The sequence below is a fragment of the Hemiscyllium ocellatum genome, chromosome 10, assembly GCF_020745735.1.
Source record: "Hemiscyllium ocellatum isolate sHemOce1 chromosome 10, sHemOce1.pat.X.cur, whole genome shotgun sequence".
NCBI lineage: Eukaryota > Metazoa > Chordata > Chondrichthyes > Orectolobiformes > Hemiscylliidae > Hemiscyllium > Hemiscyllium ocellatum.
In genome coordinates, this window is record NC_083410.1 from 45,882,346 (window position 1) to 45,894,517 (window position 12,172).

Here is a 12,172-nt window from a genome sequence, read left to right on the forward strand (position 1 = left end):
ATGGTGTACTCGCCTTATTAATATAAATCTGCGCTTGTCAGGTCACCATGAATAGTTCACTATTTGCAAAGAGTCACAAAATAACAGGAGTGCCTAATGTAAGGAAAGGAAGGTAATTGATGGCTTCAAGGGAATGTGAATGTGTAAGTAGTGACCAACAATCCAGTAGCAGTTTTTAAGAAGCAACCAAGAAGGCCACTTCAAGGCTTCAAGAAAAAACATTCCTGTCTTCAGATCTGTTTTCCTTTAGCTAAGTGATCATAAGAACATTGGAAAGGAAAAGGCCATTCACCCTCGAGCCTGTGACCTCACTTCATATGCCTGCCTTTAGCCCAAATCCCTGGATATCTTTGCTTAACAAAAAAAACTATTTATCTCAGATTTAAAATTAATAACTGGTCTAGCATCCACAGAGTCAAAGAGCTTCCTACATCTCTCCTGAATTAACTGACCCTAATTCTCAGACTATGCTTCTGGTTCTGGAATATCCGATGAGTGGAAATAATTTATCTTTACTTGCCCTGTCCTTTCTTGTCAATATCTTGAAGACTTCAATCAGATCACACCTTAATCTTCTAAATTCTAGATAAAAAAGGCCTGATTATTATGTTTTGTCATAATAAGACGGTATCTTTAATAGACACAGAAATAGTGTGCATGAAAGATAATGGTAGACTTGGAGATAACCTGTAAAATTGTTCCAGTAACCCACACATGCCATCACTACTCCTTTGCCCAATTGAGTATTGGATGCTAATGGAATAGTACGTAATTATATAGTAACTGCACAGTCTTTGTTGTGTTTACTTGTGGCTAATGCAAACTCTCATTATTAATGGCTGAAGCAGATCATCCCAGTATCTAAGTGGCAACCACACAAATAGCCTTCACCTTCAATTGAAGATAGCACAGATGACAGGGGCACAAATAAAATACAGTGGCTGCAACCTCAAAGCAGGCACAGAATGCATTTTCCAGAATAACTGTGCGTTCCGTCTTTGACATCAGGATTTGAGGAATCACTTTGTTCAAGCTTGTAAGATTTGATAAATTCAAAATTATGTAGGACAACCACGGGAATGAAGTTCAGCCCGTAAAAGAGAAAAAGGAAATGATACTATGCCTTTCTCATGCAAAGAGTTATCAATAAATAAAAAAGACCTCTGAATATAGTAGTGAAAGTGAAAATGCTGAAATCATGTAAGCAACAATTGATTGCTGTATTGGGAAGAATTTGAGTGTCTTTTTGAATGGATGAACACAAATGGGACAAATAGCCTTAACTGTGACAGAGTGAATTGTCCTTTGGGTCATGTAGGCCATGACATTCTGTTTTCTCACTCGGATGGCCACAGGGATACTATTAGTTATTCTTGGACTTTGAGTATCTCAACAATGCAGTGACATTGGTCAGCTGCCTCATACAGTTGTTATTATTCAGCGAGTGAGAGGAGAAGCCTGTTACTTGTTTGATATTCTATATAGAGGCCAAATGCTTGATATAACAGATGCCTCTGTGCTGGATAGAATCAGAAGCTTAAAAACTAAGGGAATGGGGTGACCTTGATTGGCACTTGCAGTTCTACCTCTGTGGCAAAAGTTGTCTGCATTCTTTGATATGATGTAACTCTAAAACTGTCTGAGTATTGGGATAGAGTCTGTGGAGATACTTCATCTCAGTCAAGGTATGTATGCCAAAACATGCACATAATACTGATATAATAATAGTGGGCATAAGAACTTTGGAATATGGCAGAAACTGATTACCTTGCTGTGCCTTCTTTGCACTTTTTCACTTGCCACTTTTCAAACATTATTCCATGAAAACAACTTATTGTAAAATTAGTGAATGCCCATAAACATTTGTGGTGAAATGAGTATCTCTCTAAAAATGAAACTTCTTTAAATCCCCATCACAGGCTAATCCATCCTTCTATGCTATTCTTCTCATTCTATACCTGTCGGTGACTATCATCTAAATCAAATAATTTTCATCCTACCATTTCTCTCCATGCCCTACCTTAACCCTATCCCACATTCCACAACTCGCCCCCAGGACATTTTTGTTCCTCTCCTGGCAGTTCCATGCCATATTCCCTTCCCTCCTTCCCATGTTATCTCCCTATCTCATGTTGTCCCCTTTTGTCTCTTATTCTTATGCTGTATCCCATTCCCATAGTTACCCTCATCTTGTGCTGTACCTACGTTTCCTTGCACCAATCATTATCATCAATAGCTCAGTAAACATGCTGGGGTGTGGCAAGGGATGGAGGCAAGAATATGAGGCCAGGGAATGTGTGGACTAGCTGCCGATAACTAGACTTGGGGTGTGTAGAGGTGAGGGGAGATCAATGAGCCTAGAGAGCAGCAGGTGCAGGGACCAGGGGCCTAAAAGCAAGGAACATGCATGAGATGCCAAATCAAACCATCAAGCAAACAGAAAATCTGGACAGGCAGAATCCATGTCTTATTGCTTTACATTATCATTATCTTAAAAATAAGCTGTGGCCTTTCAATAGATTCTGATACTGTATTACAAGCAAAATGTTTGTTCTGAATGGCCACTTTGAATAGGCGGACTTAATGCACAAGGTACTGCTACCCAAAATTTGTAAAATTGACCATTGACTGTTGATACTTCTTTTAAGTGAACTTAGTATTCATCCCAAAGCTTTTGCACATTCTGTGTGAGACCTGTATCAACTGGCAGTCATAAAATAATAAGATGCACTTAGGAGTATGTTACAATGGAACAATTTTCTGGCATCTACTGGAGATTAATGTTAATAGGATCATTGTAGTAGCTCAGAATTTGATCTAGACACATGATAAAAAATATACGAGCAAATGAGGGTTGTTTATATTTTGGTTCTTAGATTTTAGTTGATTTGGATATGATATTTTTGTCATCAGTGGTTGTGGAGCTGGTGAACGAACATACATAAAGATGGTGGAAGCATCATCCAATATCAACAGCCTCCTGTCCTAACAACAGTTGTTTAGCAGTTGTGAAAGTCAAATGGCTTCTGCCTGAAAAGCCGAATGGAATTTTCACAAATTAAACTATTCACAGGTAAGAGTTTAACACGGTCATCATTTTACTTTCATTGATATACTTTGCCCTGGAAGTTCCATTGCACTGTGTAAAATGGTTGCTTGCATGACAACCCCTGTCCACAATGCCTTCCCGCAGAGGAGAGAGTGTGCAAGGTCAGCAATGCCTTTCCAATCAGTTCTGAGGGATAGGATTTATGACTATTTAGTAAAGCATAGTGTGATTAAAGACAATCAGCATGACTTTGTGAGGGACAAGTCATGCCTCACAAATCTTAATGAGTTCTTTGAGGAGGTGCAAAGACAGGTCGACGATGGTCGAGCAGTGGATGTGGTGTATATGGACTTCAGCAAGGCATTTGATAGGGTTCCCTATGGTAGGCTCATTCATAAAGTCGGGAAGTATGGGATACAGGGAGACCGGCATCTAGATTCAGAATTAGCTGGCTGACAGAAGACAGAGAGTGGTTGTAGATGTAAAGTATTCTGCCAGGAGGACAGTGTTGAGTGGGGTCCTGTAGGGCTCTGTTCTTGGGGCTCTGCTCTTTGTAGTTTTTACAAATGACTTGGATGAGGAGGTTGAGGGGTGGGTTAGTAATTTTGCAGATGACACAAAGGTTAGAGGTGCTGTTGATAATATAGAGGGCTACTGCAGGCTGCAGTGCGACATAGACAGGATGCAGAGCTGGGCTGAGAAATGGCAGATGGAGTTCAACCTTGATAAATGTGGAATGATGCATTTTGGAAGGTCAAACTCGAAAGCTGAATATAGGATTAAGGACAGGATTCTCGGCAGTGTGGAAGAACAGAGTGACCTGGGTGTGCAAGTACATAGATCCCTCAAAGTTGCCACCCAAGTGGATAGGGTTATCAAGAAAGCATATGGTGCTTTGGCTTTCATTAACAGGGGGATCGAGTTTAAGAGCCGTGAGGTTTTGCTGCAGCTCCACAAGTCCCTCGTGAGACCACATTTGGAATATTGTGTCCAGTTCTGGTGACCCTTCTATAGGAAAGATACAGAGGCTTTGGAGAGGGTGCAAAGAAGGTTTACCAGGATGCTGCCTGGACTTGAGGGCTTGCCTTATGAAGAAAAGTTGAAAAAACTCAGACTTTTCTCTCTGGAGAGAAGGAGGAAGAGAGGAGACCTGATCAAGATATCCAAAATAATGAGAGGAATAGATAGAGTCAATAGCCAGAGACTTTTCTCCAGGGCAGGATTGACTGGTGTGAGAAGTCATAGTTTGAAGATATTAGGAGAAGGTATAAAGGTTGAACTTGCCTGAAGCAGTGGGTGACAAGCACCTTCAGGAGGCCAGAGCTATCTGCCTACTGCATTGATAAAGCAGGTAACAGCCATGTTCAGAGCTGCTGCCTTAGCATTGCCAATTAGAGTAGGTGAATCATTGGAAAGTCAGGAGGTCACATGCAGCAGTAAGTGACCATTCATACAAGATCACCAGTGGTGTTGTTGGCAATAGATTCTCAGATTTACTTGAAAAGTAACTCCAGTTGTGCTCAAGGTTCACCACAAGAAATTTGAAAATTCCAATCCTTAACATATTAGTCCCTTAACAAACCTCTTCAGGAGCTTAAGCGGTAATTGGCATTTCCCACTCCATCTGTTGCCAGCTCTTCGAAAATTCAAAACAAATGTGGAGTTGGGATCCATAGACAACTTCAATGTCTAAAGACCATCTAAAGACAACTTCAAATTCCTGATGAAGGGCTTATGCCCGAAACATCGAATTTCCTGTTCCTTGGATGCTGCCTGACCTGCTGCACTTTTCCAGCAACACATTTTCAGCTATGATCTCCAGCATCTGCAGACCTCACTTTCCCCTAAAGACCATCTACACAGGGTTCCAGTCCTGAGTGTCTTTGAAAATTTGCTCGATATCTTTTTTTCTTCCTTACTTTCTTGTTCTCCAATAATTTCTTTGTGCTTCTCTGTTCACTTCTGTTCTTCTTTATTTTAGAAATGAATAGAAAGCTTTTAAAACAACAGGACAGTTCTACTAAACATGAAACTGACCCTAAAACTAAACAGTACAGAAAGGTTTATATTTGTGACAAATCCTTCTTTGCTACTATCAGCACAAACACACAATGCAAAATCATTTTCAAACGAGGTAGCACCAATATGTCACCTGAAATAATCTTCTTTACTCCTCCATCTATTAAAGGCATGTGCTAGGAAATGGAACTAACCTGCCAGCAAGTATCCCAGTTCTGTCATTATAAACATCTGTTTTGTCACTGTCATCAGCGAAAGATTTAATATTGTGGTTGTTTCAATGACTCTAAACTCCAACTAAAATCACTGGCAAGTGATTCATTGTGAGATTGTCCAATATAACATTTGTATCTAGTGCCCCAGTGCAGCATTTTCATTACACTTTAAATAAAATCAGTTCTCTATCTCTGTCAATCAGCAACATTCTGCTGTACACAGAGGAATCCAACAAGCTACAATTATGATTTTGATTTGATTGTGTCATTTGAACAGAAGGTTTATTACTTTCGACTCGGTTCGGCAGAATGCCTACTATCCACCCTTTTCTAACTGTGCCTCGAATAAGTAACTACATTCCAAGCAGAAATGTTCCCTATTTTTAGCAAGTGTCACGTTTTAATGGGAACCAGTGTCCCACTGTGGCAAAAGATTGCTTTAGTTTCTGTCTTCCTATTAAACAGATTCTGAAGAATACATGGGGAATAAATCCTTTCCTTAGCAAACGCTCCATTTAAATTAACATCCTTATTAAAAAAGAATTAATTAAATGTCGTACTCTGCTGTATTCTCCACTGTCTTTCACCATAATAAAAGTTATTTATCCAAGTAAAATAAAGTAGGACATCTGTGCTGGTTAATGTTTATGAAGGGGTTTATAAAACAAGCCAAATCCGACAAGCAGTAAACAATGTTAATGAAACTGCTCATCATGGCAAGTTATAGGAGGGTGCTCATAGCCTTATCTTGTAGAAGTCACTATTAATCCTATATTCTTTTCTAAACTGTTTCTAACTCTTTTAAAATGATGGCAGAGTTAGCTTAAAGGAGTTTCACTGTAACTGCTGCTGAAACTACTGGCTACAAAGATTGAATGAAAGGAACCCAAAATAAATCAATTTGAGGGAAGTAAAGATGTTCAAATGTCTCTGTTTCGAAAGATCATTTGCTTTTTTTTTAATTGGACTTTCAATATATTTTCCAGTCTATCGAAATTGTGAACTGTTCTTCGTAATTTTTAGACACCAACTTCCTGTCTAAATCAAGACCGAGTGGAGTCATAGAGCTGTACCGCACAGAAACAGACCCTTTAATCCAACTTGTCCACGCCAACCAGATATCCTAAATTAGTCTAGTCCCATTTGCCAGCATTTGGACATTATCTCTCTTAACCCTTCCTTTTCATACAACTATCCACATGCATTTTAAATGTTGTAATTGTACCAGCCTCTGCCACTTCCACTGCAGCTCATTCCATACACAACACCACCCTCAGTGCGAGACAGTTGTCTCTTAGGTCCCTTTTAAATTTTACCCTCTCACATTAAACCTATGCCCTCTGGTTTTGGGCTCCCCTCCCTGTGAAAAATACCTTAGCTATTCACCCTGTCCATGTCCCAATGTCTATAAGGTCACCACTCTGCCTCTGAAGCTCCAGGGAAAATAGCCCCATTCAACTAAGCCTCTCCTTATAGCTCAAATCCTCTAACCTTGGCACCATCCATGCAAATCTTTTCTGAACCCTTTCAAGTTTAACAACATCTTTCCTATAGCAAGGAGACCAGAATTGAATGCAGTATTCCAAAACTGGCCTAACTACTGCCCTGTCAGGAATAAAAGGATGACTAGGCAGGAATAAAAGGATGACTAGGCAGGAATAAAAGGATGACTAGGGTAGGTATCGGTCCAGTCAAGGATAGTAGTGGGAAGTTGTGTGTGGAGGCGGAGGTGATTGGAGAGACACTAAATCAATACTTTTCATCAGTATTCACTCAGGAACAGGACACTGTTGCTGATGTGAATATGGAGTCACAAATGATTAGAATGGATGGCCTGGAAATATGCAGGCAAGAGGTTCTGGGAATATTGGAGAGGATGAAAATAGATAAGTCTCCTGGGCCTGATGGCATTTACCCTAGGATCCTATGGGAAGCTAGGGAGGAGATAGCAGAGCCATTGGCCTGGATTTTTATGTCGTCATTGTCAACGGGAATAGTACCAGAGGACTGGAGGATAGCGAATGTGGTCCCCTTGTTCAAGAAAGGGAGTAGGGATAGCCCTAGTAACTATAGGCCAGTGAGTCTGACTTCAGTGGTGGGCAGAGTCTTAGAGAGAATGGTAAGGGATAAGATTTATGAACATCTGGATAGGAATAACGTGATCAAGGATAGCCAGCATGGTTTTGTGAAGGGCAGGTCGTGCCTCACAAACCTTATTGAGTTCTTTGAGAAGGTGACTAAGGAAGTGTACGAGGGTAAAGCAGTAGATGTTATGTATATGGATTTTAGTAAGGCGTTCAATAAGGTTCCCCATGGTAGGCTAATGCTAAAACTACGGAGGTATGGCATTGAGGATACATTAGAGGTTTGGATTAGGAATTGGCTGGCTGGAAGGAGACAGAGGGTAGTAGTTGATGGACTATGTTCATCTTGGAGTGCAGTTACTAGCGGTGTACCACAAGGATCTGTTTTGGGACCATTGCTTTTTGTTATCTTTATAAATGATTTAGAGGAAGGGCTTGAAAGCTGGGTAAGCAAGTTTGCGGATGACACAAAAGTCGGTGGAGTTGTGGATAGTGAGGAAGGAAGTGGTAGGTTACAGCGGGATATAGATAAGTTGCAGAGCTGGGCAGAAATGTGGCAAATGGAATTCAATGTAGCTAAGTGTGAAGTCATTCACTTTGGTAGGAGTAACAAGAAGATGGATTACTGGGCTAATGGTAGGCTACTTGGTAGTGTGGATGAGCAGAGGGATCTTGGTGTCCATGTACACAGATCTCTGAAAGTTGCCACCCAGGTAAATAGTGCTGTGAGGAAGGCATATGGTGTACTGGGCTTTATTGGTAGAGGAATTGAGTTCCAGAGTCCTGAGGTCATGTTGCAACTGTATAAGATTCTGGTGCGGCCTCATCTGGAGTATTGTGTGCAGTTTTGGTCGCCATACTATAGGAAGGATGTGGAGGCATTGGAACGAGTGCAGAGGAGGTTTACCAGGATGTTGCCTGAAATGGTAGGAAAATCTTATGAGGAAAGGCTGAGGCACTTGGGGCTGTTCTCATTGGAGAAGAGAAGGTTTAGGGGAGATTTGATAGAGGTGTATAAGATGATTAGGGGTTTAGATAGGGTCGACACTGAGAACCTTTTACCGCTAATGGAGTCAGGTGTTACTAGGGGACACAGCTTTAAATTAAGGGGTGGTAAGTATAGGACAGATGTTAGGGGTAGATTCTTTACACAGCGGGTTGTGAGTTCATGGAATGCCCTGCCAGTAGCAGTGGTGAACTCTCCTTCTTTATGGTCATTTAAGCGGGCATTAGATAGGCATTTGGAAGTTATTGGGCTAGTGTAGGTTAGGTAGGATTTGGTCGGCGCAACATCGAGGGCCGAAGGGCCTGTACTGCGCTGTATCTTTCTATGTTCTATGTTCTATGTTCTATGTACAGCTGCAACATGACCTCCCAACTCCTACACAATTGAAAGAAAACCAGGAACAGTGTCTGAGAAATTAATTTTGCCTCATTTATAAGATAACAGCCCACAATATAGTTGTGGGTCTTTTAAGGAGATGGCTTAATTCCAATAGTATCTCCAAGAATTATTGGTTTGGCTGCAGGTGAAAGGAATAAACTTAGTGGGACTGCCCTAGCAACAAGACAAATTTCCACTGGTGGTCCTTACAAAAAGGAATCTATTGTCTACGTTAGAGAGCACCAAGGATGTTAAAATATCACCCATCCCAACATGATATTGAGGTGTCCTTGATCATGAGAGGCATAGATGAATGGGCACAATAAGTTCACATTCTATCCCAAACGTCACAGACACCAGTTGTTAAAGACAAATATTTTTTACAAGAATATGAGCCATGTGTACTGCCAGGCTCTTTAATGTAGGAGTTATAGTGTCATTATGTGAGTATTATTATAACCAGTAAATATGCCTTACTCGTCCTGTCCTCACCAGCCATTGATGTATGTATGGTATTGTGGGGAATCTTTAACATTGCATGATGGGAAAAAAAAGACCAAACTCTCGAGTTATAGGTCAGTAAGTTAAAAAGGACTGTGGCAAAAGGTCAGAGACAGTAAACATTACACAGGCTGAATGCACACAAAATCTCTAACCTTGTAACAGCTCCTTGTATATTTTGAACTGATTTTTGCCTAAAGAAAATTTCCATACACAGAAACAAGTTATGCAATGATGTGAATGATTGATGTTTTGGAAAACCAATAAGGCAAAGTTTAGTGTTATGTATTATAAATATTTCATGATTATTTGTCATTTCTCAGCATATTTTAAAGTATACAAATGTTATCCTTTCTTCTGTAAAGGCGGGAACAATGTGGAGAGCTTGGGATCCTTTGGGTTCTCCCTCTCTTATGTTTTTTTTAGCTGAAGAACTGAATGCTGTGTTTTTTTTTAATAAAGACAGAATAAGTTTCAGTTCAAGGTTGTTTTTGAATCTTTGTCCAAGTGTTGAGTTTGTTCTACAAATCCCAGCTAATTAAAATCTGATTCAACATATGCACTTCCAAACTTTTTTTGTGTTATGGACCTATGGCAGACTCTTAATTTCTGACAGGACTACACAGGACAGACCTTTCCCAGTGGTTACCTAATACCTGTGATAAATTGTAGTCAATTATGTCTGCTGACTGGGAAATTTCAGTTGAACAATGTTAGGTTCAAGGGGAATGGGTGGACATATGTCTCAGCATGATATTCTAGCATCTGAAAGTCAAAATCTAGGCCACTAGACTCCTCTTTCCAATTTAGTCTTGGTGAAAAACAATCTCTCTTTGAAATTAAAGAGAGTGAGCAGGGTCAGCTGAAGAGAGAGCAAAGAGAGATGAGCAGCTGACAAATGCAGTCTATCATGTGGAGCATGTGGAGTGAGAGAGAAAGGAAGACGATGAAAAGTGTGGGAGAAATGCATGCAACATCCTCTGCAGCATTTCCACTCAGCATGGCTGAGGCTTCTCTCTGCCTGCGTGTCAGCTCCAGGACCCGTTGTTTACTATTTATGCAGGAGGCCTCAAGATCTGCCCGATTCCTCATTCGATGTAGTAACTTCTCAAGGAAAGAAAAAAACGGAAGGAAGGAAAAAGGCAAGGAAGGATTGAGATGAATTGAACTAGATAAAGAGTAGTGTGGAAATTTGGGAAATGCTCACATGTTGTTTTTAATGAGGAATTTTTTGTTAATAAAATTGAGTTGAAACTCAAATCGAATCCTGTGTCCCTTTATTTGTCTTACCGACAAGAGCGCTTGGGTAAAGTGTTTTAAATACATAAACTGGTGAAAGTGGCCAAAGCACAAACAACAGGAGAGCCTCCTAACTCTGAATATACTGAGTAGCTGATTGACCATTTTCAAGTCCCTGGATAGATACTGCCGTTGACTTACTGTGTCAGGACCCCTGACTGAAGGTTGCCTTGAGTTGAATGAAGACAACTGACTGCCATGAGAATCTTCCTGGCATTGCGATGTGCTAAGCAGCACAGCAGTACAGAAATAGCATCAGCTTGGTATCTCTGTCTGAGGGGCCAAAGCACAAAGAGTAAAGACATGAAATGCATGCCAGGGAAACTTGGAGCATCCAGATAGTTTCAAAATCAGTGGGCACTATGAGAACAAGCAAACAGATTGGAGGTGCAGCCTTAGTCAGACCATGAACTTGGTGCATGTCCCTGCACAGCATCTTTGCAGCCATATTGCAATGAAATTTGGCATTAGGTGCAGAAATATCCTGTAAGTGGAGTGGAAATATACCATGAGTATCCTTATAGCTTGGCACCTGCCATTGCTGATAGAGTGTGCCTTGAGATGTTGGTGCCTAATTTCCAGCATTGAAGGTCCTTTGGAGCAAACAGCAAGCTGAAGTTACCAGATACCTGCTGTCAGTTCCAGTTTGAAAGTTCTTGTTGAGCTTGTGCAGCACCTTTGGTAAGATAGGAAGCTGAATATCAGTGAGGCAAACTGTGGCATTGCGAAGGTATTTAACAAGCTATTAATTGGCAACTCACTGCTGCCGAGTGAGAAACTTGCCTTGTCATTTAGCAAATGCATGAAAGATATAGAGAGTTGCTGCAGGTCTCAAGATATGCCTCACTGGACTTTTTGCACAATTCTGCCACAAATCTTTCCATAACCCACATTGCTCAGACCCTGTAAGATGCTCTTAAAAACATCCTAAAGAGAATCCACTGATGTGAATGTTGGCAGAACTAATAGTAGCAAGCATGTTAATATCTCATTCTTATCAGAACAAGGATCTTCTATTCTCTTCAATTTTCTACATTTTATTTCTCCTCGACACTTCGTTTTGTAATTCAGTTCCTTTCAATTTTGTGTTCTGAAAAGCAACAAGACAATGTGTAAGATTTCTAATGATCAAAAAAAAAGCAGATGTCATGGTTGGCAAAAAGCCATTGGTTCCTTAAAGTCTGATCTCTCCACTGTCCTAAGGCTCCCATTAAAACTTTTAATTTCTTTTTGAACGTCCCTAAAGTTTCTGCTTTTATTATGCTGCCTGGTAGATTGGGTGATTATATAATCACTGAGTAAAGAAGTTTCTCATTTCTATAATTAAGATATTTTTCACTAATTTTAAATTATGCCTTTTTTTGCTGCTTTCCTGACTCATATTGAAGTATTGCTCTGATCCTACATTACCTGTCTATTCAATATTTTGCATGCTAGGTTTTTGAATTAATTCCCTAATCTGGTACATGCTCTACAAACTCAGTGTTCAAATATCCCTCTTCTCTGCATCTTTCAGAGAGCTATTGTATAGTTTTTGGACCGTGGTGAACACATTTAAAAATGTAAATTTGCCTATTACGAAACAATAATTATTACTGCACCTTTCATATCACAGCCACTG

General features: G+C 40.3%; 1 protein-coding gene across 1 annotated transcript in view; it reads left to right on the forward strand.

Moving 5' to 3' along the window:
- ush2a (Usher syndrome 2A (autosomal recessive, mild)) overlaps nt 1–12,172 on the forward strand; it is a 985,309-nt gene that overhangs the window by 813,006 nt on the left and 160,131 nt on the right. The window contains 2 exon segments of the mRNA XM_060830996.1: nt 2,914–3,009; nt 3,011–3,052. Coding sequence (XP_060686979.1) covers nt 2,914–3,009; nt 3,011–3,052 — 138 coding nt within the window.